The 23,661-nt window shown below is 41.5% G+C and overlaps 1 protein-coding gene across 2 annotated transcripts in view; it reads right to left on the bottom strand.

The window, feature by feature from the left end:
- COL17A1 (collagen type XVII alpha 1 chain) overlaps nucleotides 1-23,661 on the bottom strand; it is a 79,643-nt gene that overhangs the window by 6,096 nt on the left and 49,886 nt on the right. For both annotated transcript variants that reach the window (XM_074233777.1, XM_074233775.1), the window contains exons 21-49: nucleotides 23,504-23,530; nucleotides 23,310-23,372; nucleotides 22,285-22,389; nucleotides 21,365-21,427; nucleotides 20,391-20,426; nucleotides 19,471-19,524; nucleotides 18,752-18,787; nucleotides 17,916-17,951; nucleotides 16,562-16,624; nucleotides 14,766-14,801; nucleotides 14,440-14,511; nucleotides 12,913-12,939; nucleotides 11,281-11,316; nucleotides 9,247-9,282; nucleotides 8,855-8,935; nucleotides 7,785-7,820; nucleotides 7,429-7,506; nucleotides 6,693-6,746; nucleotides 6,367-6,408; nucleotides 6,073-6,126; nucleotides 5,719-5,778; nucleotides 5,247-5,273; nucleotides 4,909-4,941; nucleotides 4,751-4,825; nucleotides 4,342-4,392; nucleotides 3,634-3,747; nucleotides 1,960-2,097; nucleotides 1,396-1,461; nucleotides 572-712 (exon numbers count right to left, since the gene is read on the bottom strand). In XM_074233777.1, the coding sequence (XP_074089878.1) occupies nucleotides 572-712; nucleotides 1,396-1,461; nucleotides 1,960-2,097; nucleotides 3,634-3,747; nucleotides 4,342-4,392; nucleotides 4,751-4,825; nucleotides 4,909-4,941; nucleotides 5,247-5,273; nucleotides 5,719-5,778; nucleotides 6,073-6,126; nucleotides 6,367-6,408; nucleotides 6,693-6,746; nucleotides 7,429-7,506; nucleotides 7,785-7,820; nucleotides 8,855-8,935; nucleotides 9,247-9,282; nucleotides 11,281-11,316; nucleotides 12,913-12,939; nucleotides 14,440-14,511; nucleotides 14,766-14,801; nucleotides 16,562-16,624; nucleotides 17,916-17,951; nucleotides 18,752-18,787; nucleotides 19,471-19,524; nucleotides 20,391-20,426; nucleotides 21,365-21,427; nucleotides 22,285-22,389; nucleotides 23,310-23,372; nucleotides 23,504-23,530 (1,740 nt within the window). The remainder of the gene's footprint in view (nucleotides 1-571; nucleotides 713-1,395; nucleotides 1,462-1,959; nucleotides 2,098-3,633; nucleotides 3,748-4,341; nucleotides 4,393-4,750; nucleotides 4,826-4,908; nucleotides 4,942-5,246; nucleotides 5,274-5,718; nucleotides 5,779-6,072; nucleotides 6,127-6,366; nucleotides 6,409-6,692; nucleotides 6,747-7,428; nucleotides 7,507-7,784; nucleotides 7,821-8,854; nucleotides 8,936-9,246; nucleotides 9,283-11,280; nucleotides 11,317-12,912; nucleotides 12,940-14,439; nucleotides 14,512-14,765; nucleotides 14,802-16,561; nucleotides 16,625-17,915; nucleotides 17,952-18,751; nucleotides 18,788-19,470; nucleotides 19,525-20,390; nucleotides 20,427-21,364; nucleotides 21,428-22,284; nucleotides 22,390-23,309; nucleotides 23,373-23,503; nucleotides 23,531-23,661) is intronic.

Here is a 23,661-nt window from a genome sequence, read left to right as displayed (position 1 = left end):
TTAATCACACTCTATGATCTTGTTTGCAGAGCTCTTTCCTTATAATGCTATGAGGTAGGTAGTATACATTATTCTCATTTTTACAAAACCCTGAGGAAACCCTCATAGATGGGGGGTCAAGAGTAAGTCCCATAACTAAGAACTATTGGAGCCAATATTCCAATTTGAGCATTCTGGCTCTAAGAATAGTGTTCATGGAAACCTTATACTAGACTATCTCTCATGGATAAAGATGACAAAAGAGAGAGTAGAGTAGAGATTCCTTTTTTATGTCATTCCTTTTTTATGTCATGAACCTCTTTAACATCTGGTGAAGCTTATGAATCCCTTCTCAGATTAATGTTTTTAAATGAACCTGTTTCTGGAACTTTATCCCCCACTCTGCTCCAGAATTTGGGTGTGATAGTTGAATTGTCATGAGACCAAGGTCCTATACTTTTCTAAATGTACCTTCCATTAGTCTCGACATGGAGCAGAGTGAGGGTTCAAGTTGTTTCTGAAGATGCTCAGAATGGAAGTCAACTCCATCTTTTAAACCTCTCCTCCAGCTCCCTGAGGTCAGAATACTCACTTCTCATATAACTTAGGATGCGATTGGTCAATTCTTCATAGTCCAGAGACCGTAGGGACCCATCCCCACCAGCTCCTGCTGACCCAGAAGATCCTTGAGAACCCATCAGATACTGCCTGAGATACTGGCGCACTTCTTCTCCTAAAATAAACCCCAAACAAAGACATAACAGAATGGAACTTCCCCTTTGTGAAATGAGATGAGACTGACTGGCCCAGCAACCACAGCCTCCCATAGATAACAATTGTGAATAGATCTGTCCATGTGCAGATGCTCAAACTGAGACCACAGTACAGGAGAAGAACAAGTTGTCATTTCCCAGGGGCAGTGTCCCTGGGCCAATATTTCTCCAGATACCCAGAAAGAAGTTTTGACCTATTTGCTAGGCATCATAGGGGCTGATTACCACCTTTCTTTTTTCTTTTTTGCAAGGTAGTGGGGTTAAGTGACTTGGCCAAGGTCACACAACTAGGTAATTATTAAGTATCCGAGGTTGGATTTGAACTCAGGTCCTCCTTACTCCAGGGCTGGTGCTCTATCCACTGCACCACCGAGCTGCCCGATCACCACCTTTCTAAAGTTTTCTAATCTGGTAGAGATTAGAAGGGTCATAGGTTGGTGACAGCTCTGAGACTTGCATATGACACATTGTTAGGAAATTGCTGCAAATGCAAGACTCTTGAGTTCTGAGTTCTTTTTGGTATAGACAAAATCCCTGGTCATAGTAAAATGAACAAGGGCAGGAGGTACTAAGGAAGGGACCCAATGGTCAGCCAGTCAATAAATAGTAACAGTATAGTTCTAGTTACCAGTCTACTACTCACTTTGCAGCACAAGCAGAATGTCTTCAGAGGAAATAGAAGAAAAAGAACCCAAACTGTACCCAGAAGCTGTGGAGATATAAAAAAATGGTTTAATGGAATGAAATTTTCTTTTTAAAACTGTACCATATACTCAATCCTTTCAAAGTATATTTAAGTGTATAGTGTACAGAGAAGAATCCCTGATATCATTTGTCCCTAAATGACTGCTGCTAAAGGACTAGAAATCAGTGATTTCTTAGTTTGGCTAAATATGATTCCTGCTATTTTACTTTATGGCATTAATTTTTTTTCCAGCAAATCCTATTAAGAAATTTCTAACATAAAGGCCTAGCTTAGTGTCTGCAAGACTGCACCATCTGAGTTAATGAGGTTTTTCTGCATAAAAAAAAATCTCATTAGATTTGAGAGGGGAAGGTGGGCAGGAAACCATAGATGGGACTTTATGGAAGAGCATCTTTGCCAAACAGGTCAGTCTCTGTGAGATCAGGAGAGAAAGGCATATGAATATGGAGTGAAGAAATGTGTGTGAATATGGAGGTAGGGTGCAGGGGACTAGACACTTACTTCGTAGGTAGCTCATGACTCGGCTCGCCAACTCAGTGTAGTCAAAAGTCTCCCCACCAATGGTGGTGACAGGCCCTGGGGGGCCTGGAGGACCAGGGGGACCCTGAATTCCAGAGAGGTGAGTTCTGATGCTGTCACCTATACACCAAAAAAAAGTAGAATGGAATCCATCTCAGTAAGGGAACATGACTTTTCAAGTGTTACAGAGGTCTATTTCTTTTCAAAAAGAAGCTCAAAACCCCTGAGGGTCCTGCTGTTCTCACTGAATTGGGGGGGGGGAGCAAAGGGATTGTTCTTTTTCTACTAAAGATGGAGAAACTGAGGCACGGGAAGGATCAGATCAGAGATGTGCCCATCTCTGTGAGGGGTGGTTTAGAAGGATAAAGATTCACTTAAATCTTTCTTCGATCCAACAAGCAGGCTTAATCTTTGTGGGTGATAGGTAGATCCTAGTCAGTCTCCCTTCTGTGGGGAGCAGGAATTCTAGAGGAATAGTGTTTGAGGAAGGGCCATCTAGTAAGAGAGCTATGGAATTAGGAAGTATCTGGTACCTGGGTTTTCTTGGCAGAAATCTTAGATGGTTTACCATTTTCTTCTCTAGCTCATTTTACAGATGAAGAAACTGAGGCAGAGTTAAGTGACTTGCCAAGGGTCACAATCTGGAAAGTGTCTGAGACTGGATTTGAACCTAATTAGGGCTTCCTGACTTCCAGCACTCTCTGAACAATGGTGCCACCTAACTGCTCAAGCCTGGCACATGTGTGTGTATACCAAATCCACAAATATTTCCCTTGTGCTAGGAATGAGTACCTACGATCATGTATGGGACTGTATATGTATAGTACAGAGGCTCAGTAAAGAAATCAGAGTTGATGCCCTAGTTCAACTGTGTGACCTTGAGCAAATTCCTGCAGCCACGAGGATAATTTCTTCATGTGAAAACTGGAAGAATACTCATTTGACATAATATCGGCCTGTATGTATGTGTAAGCTACTATTTGAAAGTGTGTTTGTATTTGCATATAATATATATGATTGTTATAATAAATTATAAATATACATTATTATATATTATAAAATTATTATAAATATTATAAATTATAGAGATATAATAAACATATATGTTTATTACATGCATGGATGTCCTAAATCATGGTTTCTTATTGACCTGCCCAGGATTCTGCTTCTCTGAGGCTTGCTGATGAAACTGATGGATTTCATATGCCTTTTGTCTGAGGACTGGCCCAACTAAATTCTTTTTTTTGGGGGGGGGATTTGCAAGGCAATGGAGTTAAGTGGCTTGCCCAAGGCCACACAGCTAGGTAATTACTCAGTGTCTGAGGCTGAATTTGAACTCAGGTACTCCTGACTCCAGGGCCAGTGTTTTTATCCACTGCGCCACCTAGCTGCCCCTGGCCCAAATAAATTCTAAGAGGGTCTTCATCAGAAGGATGGCCACCAGTGCAGAGCTTTTTAAGCCATAGAAGCTCATGAAACCATCTCCTTTCCACTCTGAAGGATGGTGGTGGAGAGAGGACCCATACCATGCCTGTGTTTGAGAATTGTTACTCTCATTGCCTCCCAACCATGCCCACCCATTTAGTGTTGTACAAATCCCTGAGAAATTCAGAGTCTAGAGGCCCTATTGCCCAAATGGGCTGGACCAGCACTCACTTTGCATGTAATCAGAGATATATTGTTGAATCTCCCGTCTGGAGCTGCTGATGGAACCAGGAGGGCCAGGAGGGCCAGGGGGACCTGGGAGCCCCCTTGAACTTGATGATCCCCCTATAGGAAATAGAAATGGACTTAGTCTCTCTATTTGGTATGGGGAAATGGGGTGAGTATTATCTTTGATGAGTTTCTGCCTTCCCTTCTCTAAGGGAGAAGTAAATTAAGATCCACCAAGCAACTGGGAAAGGATTAGACCCGAGTTAACAGTGGAGCTCATGCTTAAGAGGGTCATAGAGATAACCTTTTCAAATCCAGCTTTAGAGTCCTACCTACTTCTTGAAGCCTTTCTTATCTATTCTAGCCTATACTAGTCAGTCTCTCTCTCTCTCTCTCTCTCTCTCTCTCTCTCTCTCTCTCTCTCTCTCTCCTTAAAGTGCCCTCTCTATACCACTAACTTAGCACTCAGTATTTAGGTTACTTCCAAAGCTACAAAAAATATTTACCTATAACTATATATTACACAGAAACACACACACACACACACACACACACACACACACAGAGAACTCGGTGAATGCTTGTTCAATAATTTCCTCAAAAAAACCCAATCAGTTGGGATCAAGGGAAATGGAAAGGATTTCTCTCTAAAATCATCAGTGGGAGTGCCTTCTCAGGAGAAGGGTTCACCTCTCAAGGGAACATCCTTACCTCGAGAGGGGCCTCCGGGGATTCCAGGAGCACCTGGGACGCCAGGGTCACCTAGAAGCAGGAAGAGAGAAAGTAGAATCAGCTGAAAAAGCATCATCCTCCAGGAGTCCTTCTCTAATGAGCCAACTGACTTTGCCTCCCCTCTCTTCAAAGTTCCTCCTTGGTATGTTGCACTGTTGGCTTTTCTCAATGTAATCCCAGTTCTCTTACAAAAAGAAGTGTGTTAATTTCTGAGGACCAGGTTTGCCTCCTCTGTACTTTTCTTTAGCTCAAAGCTGGTTGCATAGCAAAGACTCATGTAATGATTAAGAGTCTGAAAGAAGGGGCTTATTGGATGCCTGAAATCCTAAATTTCCATGGATTGTGAGAACATCCCATCCCAATAATTCCCCCTTCTTGCCAACTCTACCTTTGTCACCCTTGGGTCCTTGAGCACCAGGTGGACCAGGTGGGCCTTGTAGAGTGACTCCCAGAGTTTCTGAACCTGGAAGTAAAAGATATAATTGTCATAGATGGCCATTAAATTTGAAGGAAGAAGTGAATAGGAGAAAATGATCCAGCACTGACCTGAGACAGATAGTCCTGGAAGGCCAGGTTCTCCTGAGAGTCAAAAGGGGGTCAGAATTATTAGATCTCCTTTTTACAGTCTCCCAGATGGAATCTCCCACCAATTCCCACCTTGGCTGCCCTTTACAAATACCCACATTGTGTTGCTTTATACACACACACACACACACACACACACACACACACACACCTAAGCATAGAACTCTTTTGATGAAGTAATTTCCAAGAAGCTCAAGGATTCCCAGTGTCCTTCTCTTTTTTCCTTCTCCCCAACCCCCCAACCCTACCTTGCATAGATAATATAATAATCCTTTTTTATCTCCATCCTCTTTGTTTACCTGTGTATCCTCGAGGTCCAGGAGAACCTGTTGGAGAGAAAATAGGGAGACTGTGAGATTGATACATAACACCAACTGGAGGGATTTAGGGAGGGGCCATTACGGTGAACTGAGTGTTGAAAGGGAATGGGATTTTGTGGGAGAAATATGCTGGAAAAAATCAGAGGATGCTTCTTGACTTCCTTCCCATACAGGCATTCAGCTGCTCAGGTCAGGACTCTGGCAGAGAAGGGCTTTGGGGGAGTCTTTGTGGCTTAGGCATCCCTATCCCTCTTTCCCACTGGAACCCAGAGCAGGAGAATGGGAGGAGATGAAAGAAACTTTGCAGCTTGATTGGTGCCCTGCAATAGCCAAGGTACCAATGAAAATGAACTCAGCAAAGTTCTCATTCCTTAGGTCCCTTCCTAACACCAGGTGGGAAGGATAGATGAGTTCATTTAAGACTCTATGAACACAAAAGCAACAGACTCACCTTGATCTCCTTTAGGGCCAGGGGGCCCAGGTGGGCCAGGGGGGCCAGAGAAGAATGTTTCTGTGGAAGAGATGAACAGGCTAAAGGAGGTCTAGGTGATGAGTGTTCGTTCCCAGCCCCAAACTGCCCTGACACCTCTTTTCAGCCCAGTATTAATTTCTATTTGTGGATATATTGTTTGTCTCTGCCCTGCCCCTGTCCCCAAAGACCTGGTGTCCCAAAGGTTGGGTTTGGTATTTTTAAATTTTGCTTCTCCAAAATGCTTCATCAAAGTTTGTCCCTTTACTACCCCCATAGAATCTCAAAGCTCATAATTGAGATACTCATTGTGTTTCCAGTGAGAGATGGCCTTACCAGAGTTTGCAAGGAAATTTCCAGGTGGTCCAGGAGGTCCTGGTAGACCTTCCCCTGTGGAAGAAAATTCCCCATTCTAAATCAAGATCGAAAACTTCTCAGGGGTTCACTCTCAATTAACTAATTTTCTACGTAGTGACATTTAAAGAAAAAATAGCTAAGTTTGTACACTGATAGGTTTGGGTAGGGATGTGCTCCAGAGGAAGTCTGGGTATGTTGAATAGCCATGATATCATGGGGTCTGCATCCTTGTTTCTCCTTTCTTCCCTACCCAGAGGCATGTGAGCTTATTACCTGCTGGACCTCGGGGTCCTGGAGGGCCTGTGATGGAGGCTCCTGGAGAAAAAAGCATACAAAGTCAAGGCTGAAAATATGGGCAAAGAATCATGAGTTCTAAGCTGACCTTGCTTCACATTCATTCTAACAAATTCATTCATTCATTTCCTTGGTTCTTAGTTTTCTTATCTACAAATTTGAGGATCTGACCATGTGATCTGCAAAATCTCTTTTAACTCTGACTCTAGAAGTCTACATTTTACATGGATTTTGTAAATGTTTTTCGGCTCCTTCATAAGTCTCTACCACCCTTCTACTTTCCAGGGCTCTTCTGGGATAATCACCTGGTGGTCCTGGTGGTCCTGGTGGTCCAGGGGGGCCTTGCAATTGAGCAGAGTCTACAAAGAGAAGAAATCAGATAAGGCTATTGTTTACCACAAGCTCCTTCCATTACCACCTCTGTTCTGTTCCACCCAGGAAAGGAATCAGAGCCATGGAGTAATTCAGGCAATGTCTTTCCACCCATAAGGTTTCAGGCTTAGGAACTTGGGGAAACACCCAGGAGACTGGCCACCAAACCTATGGCTATGCCCCCCAAATCCTACTCAATGGCAAATTACTGGTAGGCAAAATTAAACTCTCTGAGAGAGGAGGGGGCGTGCTTGCCTATTTGATTCTGTTGTTTTACTTTGTTTAAGATTCATGGCAAAGCACAGTAGACAACTGATTTCTATTTTTTTTTTTTTGCAGATGTTCTTAAAAGACCTGAGAAGATCCAAAGTGATCATCCCTCCTCCCCTGAATCATAGACTCTGAAATTAGTAAAAACCTTAGGATTTTCTTTTGGAGAAGTTAGGCATCTTCTTTGTACTAGGGGGTGGGGTAGGGGGAGAACGTCCTGATTCCGCTGCCCCTAGGAGGAGCCCTGTCTGAACTGTCTATTCTCCAAATAGACCTGTATATCTAGGGAAGGTCACAGCTCTGACATTCCCTGTGTCCTGACTCCAGCTGACTCCAGGTTTCTCTTCATCCTACTTCAGACTGACATTTCCATGAACCAAATAAAATCAAGTTACTCACGGGGAGCAGACCCAACCCCTGAAGAGGAACTGCTTCCAATGATCGATTCCCCTGCCATGCCTCTCTCCCCTCGGGGACCTGTTGGCCAGGAAAAAAAGAATTGGGATTTTCTTCATCAGCTTGTATGACTTTCTTCTTTTTTTTTATCTCATGGGACAGAGTCGAGCCCCAAATCTGGACTGGTGACAACTCTGGGGAGAATGAAATCTGGTAGAGGAAAGGAACAACAGGCTCTCTGGGGACAGGTTTTATGTCCACTCTATTCCTCAGTAAAGGGACCCTTGAGGCCTTCTGAGCTTTTAATGACATATTGTCAGAACTGTTGGTATTTCCCAATGTTCTGGGGCATGGCATACCTTGCAATCCTGGGAGACCGGCTGGCCCAGTAGGTCCTGTAGAATGGGAGAAAAATAAGTCAAATTATATTTCTTTAGTCATTCTTTATTATTCTTTATTTATTGTTTTTGTAAGGCAATGAGGTTAAGTGACTTGCCCAAGGTCACACAGCTAGGTAATTATTAAGTGTCTGAGGTTGTATTTGACTCCTGACTCCAGGGCCGGTGTTCTATCTACTGTGCCACCTAGCTGCCCCTCTTGAGTAATTCCATATGGAACCCCCCAAAAAAGATGAAAGGCCTTGATGCTGGTGTTTTCAATATGTCCAAAAAGCAATATAACCTAAAGTATATATGACAAATGTTGGAAATTTACCATAAATATAGTAGGGAATTGGTTAGGATACCCTTGATTAATTGGTTTCTCCTCAACCTCACTAATGAAATCACAGAAGGGGGTGGTTATTAGATGTTAAGATATAAATGTAATAATAGAATTAATATCATTAAATGTGTAAGATGAAAATGTGTTTAATAAAATTATGTCTTTAGACCTTTTACAAACTGTGAAGAAGTTTTTGGTACTAGAATTGGGAAATTTGATCACTCCCCTGGCCTTTAAAAACTTAGTTTGACAGCCGTAGGGGTAGAAAGTCACTTCAAGGAGTGCAAGCAATTAGGCAAGACTAGGAGAGAGTCATAAAGAACCCAGCCTTTCCCATTGAGTCTTGACCAGGAAGCAGTAAGGGTTGGGGGATGGGAGATTTCTTTTTCTTCTTCCATTACTGACTATGGTATTTTGCAGCTGCATACTTAGCCAACAGAGAACAGACCCAAAGAGAGTCTCAGAAAGCAGAGAAAACAGCTAACCGTGGTTTTGAGAATTAGCACTGGCAATCAAGTCAAGTTGTGGAGAGGATAGACCAGGGAGAGAAACTGTGCCCAAGGTGGGATAAGCATGAAAACAACACAAGAGGGCCCTGCAATGTCAGAGGTTTGGGTTGCCTTGATCACATTTATTCTCTATATGATGCTTCATTGCCAAGGATATCCAAAGGCAAGTGAGACAAAGCCAAAAACAATTTACCAACCTGGAAGACCTGGTGGTCCTGGGGGTCCCATGGCTCCAGGTGGCCCTGGAGGCCCTGCTACAGTGACTGTTGATGTTCCCTCTGCAAAAAGGTGAGGCAGTGGATGAACCACCCTCAGTAAGTAGATGCTCTAAGCCCCAGACTGCAAAGTATCATCATGACTCTTGTATTTCAAAGTAACGCTTTCCCATAGTTTGAGAGCAGGGAGGAGGACAAACCTCACTCTTTCCCTGGCCCCTGATCTAAAAAGTCTAGAGCTTTATTGCATCTAACAAAATCACCTTAGAATCACATATTTCTCGAAATGTATTAACATGGAGAGAGCTAGGAACAAGCAAACATTGTAAATGGAATGAGAAACAGAAATCAGGATGATCCCAAGTCTTCCTTACCTGAAGTTACAATCCTGCCTGGAGTACCAGTATCACCTATGGAAGGAGAAGGGTGTGGAAGAAAAAAGAAGGAATGATGAGAGTGTTGGATTTTTGCATGAATTAATGGATCACTGAATCATTTTTCAGTGTCTTCTTATTGCACCAGAGGAACTGATCTCCCACCTATGCCCTGAACCTTCTTGCTAAAGGCATCATGAGTAGAGCGAAAGCACAAGGGAGTATGCACACTATATTATGCAGAAATCTCTCAGCTGATGACTCTGAAGGCCTCAGTCGTAAATCTTCTTGGGCCTGAAGTGACTTCTGGGAAGAAGAGTGCCAGAGACTTGGGGCAGTGGTTTTCATCTGACATCTTCCCAATGTGTTTAGGGGAAACTAGTTTATGGTTGGTTATATTCTGATTTTTTTTTTTTTTTAGTTTTTTGCAAGGCAATGGGGTTAAGTGGCATGCCCAAGGCCACACAGCTAGGTAATTATTAAGCGTCTGAGGTCCGATTTGAACTCGGGTACTCCTGACTCCAGTGCCCGTGCTCTATCCACAGCACCACCTAGCTGCCCCCTAAAGCCACAGTGGAGCTACCAGGGATTGAACCCAGGGAGCCTCACACAGGTTATATTCCGATCTTAAACCATCAAACTGTTTTCTTTCTACAATGGAAATGAGGGGGAGAAGGGGAGATTGAAGAGAGGGGAGAACTTTTTTCTTATTGGACATGTTCTTGGTCTCTAAAACTAAAAAGAGGTTACTTTAGAAAGGAGTAGAGCTGATGTTTTCCTGGGGAACTCCACCAAGATTCAGAGGACAGTGAAAAAAACAATGGATTTGAAATGGGAGGACCTGGGCTTTAATTGTGATTTTTCTAGCTGCTGAGGAAATTAGGAAAGGTCTTTTGAAGGAGGTAACTAACTCTTGAGTTGGTCCTTGAAGGGAGTTAGTAATTTTAAGTAGCAGAGGCAAGTAGAGAGAGAGGTGTGGTATTTGAAGAACAGCATGTGAGTCAGTTTGTTTGGAAAGCTGAGTGAGTACAGAAAGGAAAAGAATGTATCCTTGATCTGGAAAGGTAAGTTGCCCTTAAATAGGGAAGGCTTTTAAAGGCCAAATAGGAATATGTATTTTAGCCTAGAAACTATTAGGAAATCACTGAAACTTCTTTATAAGGCATGACATAGTCAGATCTGTGACTTAGGAGCATCCTATATTTATTTTTTTAATTTCTCCCCCCCCCTTAGTTCTAATTCTTTTTTTTTACAGCATACTTAATATGGAATTATGATTGTACACACATAATCTATATCATGTTCGCTGTTGTGAGGAGAGGAGAGGAAAGAGAGGGTGATAGAAAAATGTGGAACTCAAAACTTATAAGAAGGTGAATGTTGAAAACTATCTTTTTTATGTAATTAGAAAAAAAAGTAAAGAAATAAGGGAGGATAAAAAGGATTTCCTGTTGGAGACTTTATCTTATAGGCATCTATTTCTTTACAAGTTAGAATGTGAGAAAAGGGATTCTAGGGAAGGAGTTGTTTAATATTTTGTGTTGTTTTATTTTCTAGATAGTACTTCCAGCTTATACAATTTGTCCTTGATAAATCCTTGTTGCCTGACAGGCTGGACTGGAGATAGAAGAGGCTTGAGACATGGGATGTGGTGAAGAATGTGACTGCCTCAAGAAAGAGGCATTTATCACATAGGGTCAGAAAGAATGCTCTGGGTTGGATTCATGCAGATATGGGTTTCATGGAGCTGTCTTTGGTCAGTGGAGGGAATTTGAGGATGTTCCCATCTTGTTGCACAGTGCAACAGAAATCTTAGTCCTTTGAGTATGTATATATCTCTATGTCCATGGTGACAATGGCATGAGATGGGGGAAAGGATGGACTGGGGAGGAAATTTACTCTAAGGGCTTATTTATTAGGAAAAGCTTCTTTATAGTCACTAGATGTCACTGTTGCTCTAGGTCTTGATGAGAGACAAAGACCAGACAACCCCAAGAGGAAGCGAATGAATTTTTCATTTGGACTCCCACTTACCTTTAGCCCCTGGTTGGCCTGGGGTCCCAGGAAGTCCTGATGATATTAGAAAATAAAGAAATCAAGAGTATTAATGCTAAATAAATAAATCATAGCCTAGCCGTAATGCCTGTTGGACTGAAGCTTAATGAACAAATCTCCAAATGGAGGTCAAGGAGGCTCCAGCTCAATTTCCACCTTTGCAAAGGTGGAGTCTTCACCTCCCTCCCTGGTCTGAGAAGGAAACAAGCCAGACCTGAAGACAGCCTTTGTTCAAAACTCAGCACAGTAGGGGTGGAGGGATGAGGGGGTGGAGTCCTTGTAATAATTCCCCTGGACATAGAGCCTAGGATGGGGAAGATTTATAAAATATCCCTCCCTGTAACATTCTCATGAACCTACCCACCTTGTCCCCTTTCTTCAAATCCTTCCTGAATGGAATATTCTCATTTGTCTCTAATACAAACCAAGCCTTTAGAGCATAATTGTAAATCCAATCAGTTACTGTCCCAAAGAACACTAGGGACCAAGGAGAGAGGACTCCTGGGGTAGGAAAATCCCTTCACCCATGCAGGTGACACCTTTCCTGCAATTTATGGTCTTAGAGCAGGGGTCGGTGAATTTAACTTTCTTTTTCAAAATATTTTAACTGTATTCCAATACAAACAATTGTTTCCTTTATAAACTTATTTATTTTATTTTATGCATCTAAAAGCATTATTCTGAAAAGTAATCCACTGGTTTCATCAGACCCCCTGAATGGTCCATGACACCAAAGAAGATTGAGAACCAGTCTTAATGTGTTACCTGGGCACAGTGAGAAGTTGCATGACTTGCCTAGGACCATGGAGGCAGTTTATGTCTGAGGTGGGACTTGATCCTAGGACTTGGTTCCAACAATACCTCTCAAGAGGGTATAACTTTTATTAAATCTTTCTTAGACCCCCAGTCTGATTTTATTTTGGTCCATTACCTAATTTCTCTTAAAATTGGGCATGCCTATTTTTTCATTTGTAGTATTCTATTCTATATTAGATGAAAAAATTCATTAGTACCATAGTCTGTCTACTCTTAATTTTCAATGCAGATTCAACAAAAGGTAGTGAGGCCCAGTGAACACCAAATAGTGGGATAATCCAGAGAGGGCTTCTTTATGTCTGCACCATTCATTAATGATATGCTCTTGAACAGATTTTGCTTTTTTTAAATTACTTATTGCCTAGATTCCCTTGAACAGAAGGAGGTTGTAATGCCCAACACACTTGGACTGATAGATATGAGAGGTGGATGGCTCAGGGAGGCTGGTGAGCCAGGTGAGCTGTCTAGGCAGGTGGGGGATTGTTTTAGACCAGGGGAGGGAGAACCTTAGTCCAGGTCATATAAGATTCTCAAAATCATTTGGTCTGGCACTGCAAAGGCAACCACAAGGAGAACTCAAAATTCATTAAATCTAAGAACATTTTAGGGTTAGGATTTTTAAGTTGATAATTTTGTATGGCCATCAAATAAAGTTATAAATATCCAAATAACCCTTGACAAGAAAAAGGTTCCCCAACCTACTTTAGACCTTCAGTAGATTTTTCACTATGGATAACTGACAGTCATTTGAAACGAGAAGTCTGAGGTGGGGGCAGAAGGAGATTAGTATCTCACCTGGAGGTCCTTGGGGTCCTGTGAGGCCTAAAGAGAAGGAAAGACAAATGAGAGAGTTCTAATGTATCTGGGAACTTCCTTAGATGAAAGAAATTCTGAACTTCAGGCTTTGCATCATTGCAGCCCAGAAACATCACAGGTGAGCCAAAGAAAGCATAATTGACATTTCCTAATTGACATTTAGCAAATTGAATTTGATTGAATCAAATGAAGTGTTCTTTTCAAAAGAAAACTTAGCAGCTGTTGAATAGTCATCTAGTGTCATAATAATGTGGGTTAGAGAATGGACCTGCGATTTCACTGATGAAAGGAAATGCAGGTCAGCATCTTCTCTGCAGGTGTCTTCCAGAATTGAGCAGATCTTTGAGTGTTTCAGTGACTTGCACCTGGCCACACAGGAAGGGGTAGGACCAGAGCCCAGATTTTCCTGACTTCAATGCTACTTCTCTATCCATTTTGCCAGGTGCCTCTTCATAGTCAAACTAATTCTAAGATTAATGAGAGTTTGCATTTTCAGGGTCCTTTAAAAGTTACAAATCACTTTTCTCATAACAATCCTTTATCAATATTGCCACTGTTTTACAGATGAGGAAACTGAGGCTCAGACAAATTAAGTAACATTTGTTTTTTTTTTTGGCAAGGTAGTGGGGTTAACATGACTTGCCCAAGGTCACACAACTAGGTAATTATTAAGTGTCTGAGGGCTGAATTTGAACTCAGGTCCTCCTGACTCCAGGGCCGGTTCTCCCCAAGTAACATTTCTAAGATCAGACAATTAGTTTCAGACTTTTTGATTACAAGAAAAATATTCTTTCATTATACTGTGCTATGGCATAGTATATAATCTTTAGATACAGAAGATATACCTGAGCCAATTTTTATTAAATAGTTGTTAAATTATTTGTAGTGCTTATCATACAAGGCTAATGTGGAGATTAGGTCAGGTATGACTTCTGCCTAAAAATCTTCTCAGATCCCTTCTATTTTTTTTTTTTTAGGATTTTGCAAGGCAATGGGGTTAAGTGGCTTGCCCAAGGCCACACGGCTAGGTAATTATTAAGTGTCTGAGGCTGGATTTGAACTCAGATACTTCTGACTCCAGGGCCAGTGCTCTATCCACTGTGCCACCTAGCTGCCCCTCAGATCCCTTCTAGTAGCTACTCTTTTTAAAAAAAAATTTAACTTGTATCATTCTCAGAAGGCAAATTCCTTGATAGTAGGACCTGTCATTTTTTATCTTTGATTCTCCAGAGTCTGGCAGAGTGTCATGCTCATAGTATGGACTTAAATAAATGTTTATGGAATTAAAATATATTAGCTTTGTAAAATAATAAAACATTACATAGATGCTAAATTGTTGACTTTATTATGTCACATATCTATGTTTCCCCAAATATCATGAACCACAGAAGTCCAGACTCAACATTTTCCTTAACTTGTTGCTGTTCTTAGCTAAGCCAGAACATGAGAAAGGGAATTGGTCCCAATTATGGCATTGGCAGCAGCCACTTATCTTTGTTTTATTACCTGGTTTTCCTCCTTCTCCTGTGGGTCCTGGTGGGCCACGGATTCCAGGGATTCCTTTAAGACCTTGTTCACCTAGAGAGAGATCAGGAGATCAATTTGTGAATGTTTCCCCTTAAAAAAAAAAGCAAGGTGACCATTCTGTGCTAAGCAAGTGACAATCCACCTTAACTCATAACTTTGCATAGGACAATTGGACAGCAAGTGTAATGTTCCCAAAGGCATATTTTTCTGTGGCATTGTTTGTTGTTAGTAGTGGAATTGTTTACTTTAATTTGGAGTACCTAAAGGTTATTGGGGAGGAAAGCAGTTAAAAAAAAGTGACCAACCTCTTGGGCCTTGTTGTCCATCTGGGCCAGCTGGACCTGTTCAAATCAATCAAAGACCAAGTTAATTCTGTAGGTATTTTTTTTGACTCTTCCTTTCACTATCCCTAAAAGGACCTAGATGAATACTTGGCAGCAACTATTTCAGAAAAACATAGTAATACAACCACACATCTAGTCCAAGTATCCCTTTGGTCCTTTTCTAGATAATCAAATGGATACAGTAAGATTCTCTTTACCTCTTTCCCTTCTTCTTGGTTTATATCTAACACCCAGCACTTTGATTCTAAACCATGCCTTGTAAAGCAGCCATCAGTGGCTCCTCATTGCCAATTCAAAAAAAGTTCAAATTCCTTAGGCTATTATTGAAGGTCCTTCCAAATTTAGCCCCAACCTAGCTATCTACTTTGGTTGCTTATATATTTTATACTTTGGCAAAAGTAGACTAGCCTCTATTTCTAAACACAGGTTCACCTTTCCCACTTCTGTAACTTTCCTCATGGCTCTCTCCTCTTCTCTTCTCTTCTCTTCTCTTCTCTTCTCTTCTCTTCTCTTCTCTTCTCTTCTCTTCTCTTCTCTTCTCTTCTCTTCTCTTCTCTTCTCTTCTCTTCTCTTCTCTTCTCTTCTCTTCTCTCTCCTTTCTATGCCTCACCCCCTTCTGTCAATCACAATTCTATCCTTCCCCCAAACCAATCTCAAAAGTCACTTCCCATGATCCTTCCTCATCCACTGACAGTCACAGTCTTGTTCTGGTCCATTTTCCCAGCCATGCAATCTAGAATCTAGCCCAAAGCACAATCAACCCTTTGATGCTTTAGGGATCTCATGGATTTTCCCCTGCAGAAGTCTTTTTGCAACTTGTTGTATGATCTTTTTGAGAGCTTTTATGGTCAAAAAAATTAACTCAATCAGTGAGATGAGCACATAAAACATAATTAATACATGTTGACTTGAGCCAGTGTGATCTCTCTCTTCTGAACTCTTGTGGCATTCTACCTCTTGTGACATTTCTCATAGGCTTGTTTGTAATGTATTTATGTGTATCTGATCTTTGCCATTACACTCTGAACTCCCTAAAGGTGAGGTGCTGCATCTTATTTGCCTTCACAGCTTCCTCAGTGAAGCTGGGCACACTACTAATACCACCTTAATAGATTTTTTGTTCCATGAATGAATATTCTATATCTTTTTCCTCCTTGGTCTTTTTTTTTTTTTATCATTCATCCACTCAAACTACTATCAGGGTCTGCAGCTGGATACCCTGCCGTCCCTTCTTATCCCCTTGGCCAGCCAGGACAAGCTCAGAAATATAATGAAAAAGATTAAAGCTGGGGAAGTTGATGAGGCTAGCTTAGGGGACTTCTCTCAACTGGATGGAGGCATCAAAAGCTCCAAGGGTTCACTCCATCTTCTCCTTTTTCTTCCAGAAGCAGAGAGTTCAGAGACAAGATCTCGTTGACTAGATAGGAGCAATCACAGCCTAGAAGACTCCTGACTCTAATGTTCAGTGATGTGTTGTGAGAAGGCCCCACAGGACCAGCCCCAGTGTACTGAGTTCTGATCCATGAGAAAATAGACTTCTTAAGAGACAGTCAAAAATAATAAATGTGTAACGAGGAGCTAGATCAGGAAATATAGAGGAAAGGTGAACCAGAGATTAAGGAGCTGAATTCAATAAAAAAAACATAAACATAAGGCGGAAAACACAACTCTATGTTCATGTACACACAAATGCATTCATACACATACATATAAGCAAAGATACTGGGGAGAAATACACAACCTCTCTTGACACTCACCCATTGCTCCTTTGGCACCAGGTTCACCAGTTGTACCAGGAATGCCTCTTAAGCCAGGTTCTCCTACAATGGAAATTCACAATGAAAAGGAGAGAGGATTTACTTCTGGGACTCCTCAGCTGGTAGGATCATTCCCTTGGCTTTCCCTAATGTCAATCAACTTCCTGGCGTGTCTATGGAAAGACATTTCCAGATTTGGCTCTGTTGGTGACAAATGAGCCCCAACAGAGCCAACCTGGTCCTCCACCCTCAGACCCTCAGGGGCACATCTGTAAGTTTTAGCTCCTTAGAAGTCAAGAAAAACCATTTATAGTCAATTTAGTGACTATTAGTCTCCTGGAGTCAATATCAAAGACATCACAAGATGCAAGTGCCTGAGAACCAGCATACAATGACAGAACTTAGTCTCCATGACTTCATTCTCTCTGACATTCATGGCACTGCTGGTCAGCAGTGCTTACTGCATACCAGACTTTGCAAAAAAAGGTTAATTCATGGCCTTGGCCTTGAAGGAGTTTTTGCTCATTCCATTGCAGTAGCAATGTTCAAAAAATTATGTACACAGAAAATATGTCAGAATAGATGGGAGGTACTATAAATTCCAATATTAAACTCTCTACACTTACTAGCTGTGTGAACTTGGGCAAATCACTTAACCCCAGTTGTCTCAAACCCAGGGCCATCTCCAGTTGTCCTGCTTCATATCTGGCTACTGGACCCAGATGGGTCTGGAGGAGAAAGTGAGGCTGGTGACTTTGCCCAAGCACCCCTTCATTCAAATCCAATTCACATATATGTCATGGCATCCCCTCCATGATATCATGGTCTTCTTCAAGAATGAAGGACAAACAGCATTGCTATGATCACAGAGACCTCATACATTTGATCATTTCAATCTGATCCTCAGGCAACAACTGTTTTGGTCTGCTTGCTAAAGGATTTGGATGTGACAGCAAATTTAGAAACTCTGAGGCATAGGTCTTGATGTGTTTATTTCTCAGTCTCCTAGTCAGTCTGTCGTTGTTGTTGAGTCCTTCCAGTCTTTTCTGACTCTCTGTGACCCTACTAGGGTTTTCTTGTCAAAGAAACTAAAGTAGTTCTTTTTTTTCTTTCTTCTTCTTCTTTCTTCTTCATTTTCTTCTCTAGCTCATTTGACAGATGAGAAAACCAAGGCAAAAAGAGTTAAGTGACTTGACTAGTCTAGTCACACAGCTTGAAAGTATCTGAGGCTGGATTTGTACTCTATCCTCTGCATTATCTAGCTGCCCAATTGATGTATATAGCCCAGTAGGTATTTAATTTAAAGTTGATTGACTTTTAAGTTTTTTAAAAATGTTTTTATGTAAGCACTCACCTGTGAGACCCCGAGATCCTTTCTCACCCAGGTCACCTAAAGTGGACATAGAGGGGAAGAGTCAGTACTGTCAGACAGCAATCCTAGGCCTCATTGAATGCTTTTTTTTTTAGTTTTTTTGCAAGGCAAATTGGGTTAAGTGGATTGCCCTAGGCCACACAGCTAGGTAATTATTAAGTGTCTGAGGCAGGATTTGAACTCAGGTACTCCTGACTCCAGGGCCGGTGCTTTATCCACTGCACCCACCTAGCCGCCCCAGCCTCATTGAATGTTCAGGACAGGGATAACATTCTAGCACTCTTCAGAGTCACATCCTGGGTCCTGGCAGGTTAGCTCAGGATTGGTAAACAATAAGGGACTAATTAGGCTTAAATTGTTAAGGATGGTCTTTTGCTGGTGTATGAGCTTCTCAAAGAGAAATTGGCCCCTAATCCTGGCCATAGATTGAATTCTAATCCCAGTAGTAGATTGACACACCTTAACCCAGCCTCAAACTGACCACTAGCCCTAATGAAACATTGATCCTTATCTCCTGCCAGGTAACACCAACCATATATTGACTCATCTCAATTTTAAATTGATAAAGCTCTATGTTTATGACCACAAATCACCCTAACCTTGGCCAGTCAGCCCTTAACTTGGACCACAGATAATCTGTATATGACCACCTGTCTTCCATATGTGGGACATGATCTTGGGGGTGGTGGGTTAGATAAGCGTTTGCTTGGTACATCTCATTCTCTTTCTATCCCCATCCTTTAAAAACTCCTCTAAGCTTGCCTCCACTTGGAGGTATCAATCCGTTATGCCTGTATATTTCATATATCGCAACATACCTTTGGGTCCTGGGGGTCCCATCGATCCTTTCTCACCTAGGGAAGAAACAAACACACTTTGGTACTGATAGGGCTACAGAGGAGGTGCAGTTGTTCTTTTTTTTTTTTTTAAGTTTTTGCAAGGCAATGGGGTTAAGTGGCTTGCCCAAGGCCACACAGTTAGCTTATTATTATGTGTCTGAGGCCTCATTTGAACTCAGGTCCTCCTGACTCCAGGGCCGGTGCTCTATCCACTGTGCCATCTAGCCACCCCTAGGTGCAGTTATTCTTAAAGAAAAGAATCCAAAGGAAGTTCCAGGGACAAATGGGTTTCTACTCCTTTATCTGTGCATATATAATCAATCTCTACCTTGATCTCACCTCTTGATTCCCCTTCAGGTCTCACTCATTAACCCACCTGACTGGCTGATGGTCTCCACCACCATCCTTACCTTACATTGACCATTCAGTGTAAGTAATATACGCATAAGATAAAAGATTTCAAGCTATGAGGGACCTGAGAATCATCTTGTTCAACTCCCTCTTATGATGAAACTGAGTCCTGAAGAGGACATGTCTATAGTTACCCATGTAAAGTTGCAAAACCAGAATTTAAATCCACATCATCAGTATGCTATAATTTAACATATTTCTTATTTATAAAAGGATGCTTAACTTTAGGCTTAATGAATAGCTTCCTGGACTTGAACTCATCCTTCTCTAATACTTTACTAACTTACCTTTGGGACCAGGGAGCCCAGGATCACCTCTTAAGCCTTGGATGCCTGAGGGACCTGTAGAACCAGAGGAAAATCACATGGGTATATGATGGAAACAGATTGGCTAAGTGGAGAAAGAGAGAAGACTGGAAGATGATCTTGTGGTTGGGAGAAGTGGTAATTGGCAGGATGGTGGTGCTCTCAAGGATAGCATTAACTAGAAACTTTGAAAGAAATGAAATATGTTTTAGGTATGTTGAATTTGAGTTGACAGGTCAGAAGAGAAGTTAGGACTGTATATTTGTTTTCATCTAGAGATAATAATTGAACCTATGAAAACTGATGATATCCCAAGTGCAGTAGTATGGAGGGAGTTGAGAAGAGTTCAAGACATAACTTTGGGGGATTCTCATGGTTAATGCACTTGACCTGGACAAAGTGTTAGTAAAGGAGACTGAGAACTTATTACCTTAAAAAGCAATGAACAGGATGTTCCAAAAGTCTTAATGAAGATTTTAAGCTTTAGGAGCTTAAAGAATCTATATTAAAACTTTTGGGGCACCTTGTATAAAGGAATGCTTTCAGCTGTTGGCAGGTGCTCTGTTCAAATGGACAGATGAATAGTTTTCATGGTTGAAGATTTATGGAAGCAGATCACATATAAAGTACTCTGAACTCCCAGTGAAATAAGTACAACTCAGAATAGGAAAAAGGTATCTGAACAGTTAAAGTCAGGGCTCATAAAAAAACAACCCAAGGCAAAAAAAATAAAAATCCACTGAAACCTGACTAAAAGCCTCTAGAAACCTCTGCTATCAATGTCTTTGTTGTTTTATTTGTGTGTTTTAAGTATTTTTCCCCCTCCTTAAAACAATTTTCTTTGCCTCAGGCTTTCCTTTTGTTGGACAGAAAAACAGCACTTCAAAGAGAGGTCTACTCACCTGAGGGGCCTTGAGGTCCTGGGGCACCCATGGAGCCTGAGAAAAAAGAGGGAGGGAGATGGTTATTAACAAGGAATTGGACCCTAATTTGGGGATCAGCACCTCTAAAGACAACAGATACCACAGGAATCTTCAGGGGCTTTGGTGGAAGACCTCACACTGATTGATGTTGTGTTTGTGTGTGTGTGTGTGTGTGTGTGTGTGTGTGTGTGTGTGTGTGTGTGTGTGTGTATCACAAAGGCTCAGATTCTTCCTCAAATCTCTAAAGACAACAGGATACAAAGATGAATTCCTCCTCTTCTCTGAAGAAAGAACCTATTTCAAAGCAAGTTGCTCTGGGATGTACAGGTTGCCCATAGTAAATACTAAACAAATAACTGGATGAATGAAAATTATCCCTTGCTCTCATGTACTTGAGACAGAACAATTTGGATTCAGGAGAGAGGAGGAAAAAAAAGAAGTAACAGTACTGTACCCTTTCTTTTATCATTTTATCTGCAAGCAGAGTCTATACCCACTTGATTTACCTAGGCAACCAGCTAGTATATGTCCCACAATCAGCATGGGATCATTTTAACCTCACTGATTTCCTGGGTGCTCTGTCATTGAAAGGCAACAAAGATATGGCCCCCACCAACTCAGAGAGTCCTACACAGGTTGATTAGGAAAGTCTCAGTGGTGTGGCTTTGGACTAGGGGCATCCCTTCTCTGGTCTTCAGTTTTTTCCTCTATAAAACGAGGTGATTGAACTAAATAATCTCTAAGGTCCCTCCCAGGCCTATAATTCTGTTTATTTTGCCCCAGCAATTATTTTGGTGGAATTCCAGTTGTCTAATTCCTTCCCATTCATGATTTTTAGGATTATTACTCTTATCCCTAAGGACCAGTAATGACACTGGGGCCCCGTGGCTTTATTCTCTGGACACCACTGCCTCTCTAGGTAATTCAGACACAATCAGAGGTCCTGTGCTTACCTTTGGGACCAACAGAACCAGGGACACCAGGGGGTCCTTGAAGACCTGGATGACCAGCAATACCTGAGGAGTAAATCAACCAAATGAAAGACTTGATTTTTTTTTTACCTTGGCTTTCTCTTAAAGCTTAATTCTGTCATTTGGAAAAAAATTCCCACTTCCTAGAATCCCCCAGGGCCCATATGGTGGGGAAAGGGGGAAGATTCAGTGGTTTGAAGAGTCCAATAGTTACAATGAGGGCTCCCAGTAGTGAAGCCTGACCATGGTATTGCAGAAAGGATCCTCTTGCTTTGGGACAGCTGGCTATTTGTCAATAGGTCAAGCAGTGGATGAAGCATTAGATCTGGAGTCAGGAAGACACGACTTCAAATCCTGCTTCAGACATTTATAAGCTGTGTGGTTTGAGGCAAGTCATTTAGCCTCAGGTTGGAGATACAAGTTAGATGGTTAAACTCCAATTCATGGAGGTTTCTTCAGAATTTCCAGTTCCACCACAATGGAACAGTCTCAAAGTTGCTGTGCTGGTTTGCTTTTAATAAAGAAATGCTGAAATATCCCAATTCTAGCTTTATGTCACTGGAGACCCAATGAACTGCTTTTGCATCCTCCAGACAAATTCCAAGTACTGTACCCACTTTCTGACCCCTGAATCATGCCCTTGCTAAGTTCTTCCTCTGACAATATTGATCCTTGACCCCTCTTTTTCTCCCATCATATTTACCCCTCTCCTCTTTATTCCCCTCCCAGAGACTTTTCTTTATGAGGTTGGAGCAGAGAAAAATGTCTTGAAATTAGAATTTCTGTGCCTGAATAGTGGAGAGGGTGATGGAAGAGAGTGAGAACATCTTATCCTCTTTTCATCCTACTGCAGTTCATCACTGCAGCCTCCATTTTCTTAGGGTAGGATAATCCCCTCTTACCTCTTTCTCCCTTCTCTCCAAACCCAGGAGGTCCTGGTTCACCACGAGGCCCTGATGGACCTTCTTGACCTCTCTGACCCTTGATTCCCTCCATGCCAGGTTCCCCTACAAACAACAAGAATGTTCAAATATTAAACTACCACAGTTCCAAGAATGATGTACCGTAATCATATATTTTGATAACTGAAAGGGATTTTGGCAGCCATGTTGTCCATCTCATTGTAACATGCCAACAAGGGGCCTTCTGTTTGAAATCCTCAAGGGAGGGGATATCCTCACTTCTTGATATGGTCTATTCCATTTTTGTATCACTTAGCTTATAAGGTAGGTCTTTTTTCCCCCTTTGGTTAGTTTGTTTTTCTGACACAGACCTAATTTGTCTCTTTGCAACTTCTATTCAGTTCTTTATATTCTGTCTTCTGGGGTCAACAGAGCAAATTGGATCCCTCTTCCATATCACAGTCATTCAAAATACTGGAGGAAAACTATTGTGTACTCTTCTCCAGGCTAAACATCCCCAGTTCCATTGACTGAGCCTATTTCAACAGAGACTCAGGGCCCTTTACCATCTGGATTGCCCACTTCTGGGAAGTTCTCAAAATGATCTTATTAATCTGTGATGCTCAGAACAGCACCCTAAATAAGGACTGATGAGGGAAGAATACAGAAGGGTGATCTCTATTTCTGAAAACTCTTCCAATTGCCTGAGTCCAAGATTGCAATAATTTTTTTAGCTACCAATTCACACTGTGGACTCAAATTGAGATATAGGTCCAACTCCTGTCTCCAACACTTAACTAGCTATATTACCCTAGGCAAGTAAATTACTCTCTGTAAACCTCAGTTTCTTCATCTGTAAAATGGGGATATTTGTATTTGCCTCACAGATTTGGACTTACCTCACAAGCTCCAATGAAATAATATATTTAAGGTGCTTTGTAAAACTTTAAAATGCTCTTTGTGTTGAATTGTTTTATTGTTAGGACAACTAGAGTGTTTGGGAGAAAAAGAAAATCAGTTCTTACCTATACTGCCTTTCTGACCCTTTGGTCCTTCTGGGCCTGAATGGCCCATAGTCCCTGGGACACCTGTGAATACAGAAGAATGGTTATCTTCCTTTTCGTTCCACTAGTGACAAGAAACTGGGTCTGAGCAGGGGAAAAAAATCTCAGACATAATCTTATTGAACTTGGTAGGAAAGTGATCATTGTTTACACACCTGGAAGTCCAGGAAGTCCTCTGTCTCCTGTAAAAGCAGAGAGAGAAACCGCCCCAAAAATTATTAACTGAAGATTAAGGCTCAGATTTCTAAGAAGAGAAGCAGAGAATGTTTTGAGCCTCATCTAAAGGCTTTTCTCTATATATTTCTAGCTAGAA

This window comes from Macrotis lagotis, chromosome 4 (genome assembly GCF_037893015.1).
Source record: "Macrotis lagotis isolate mMagLag1 chromosome 4, bilby.v1.9.chrom.fasta, whole genome shotgun sequence".
In the NCBI taxonomy this organism is placed as follows: domain Eukaryota; kingdom Metazoa; phylum Chordata; class Mammalia; order Peramelemorphia; family Peramelidae; genus Macrotis; species Macrotis lagotis.
This window is presented reverse-complemented; position numbering and strand designations above follow the sequence as displayed.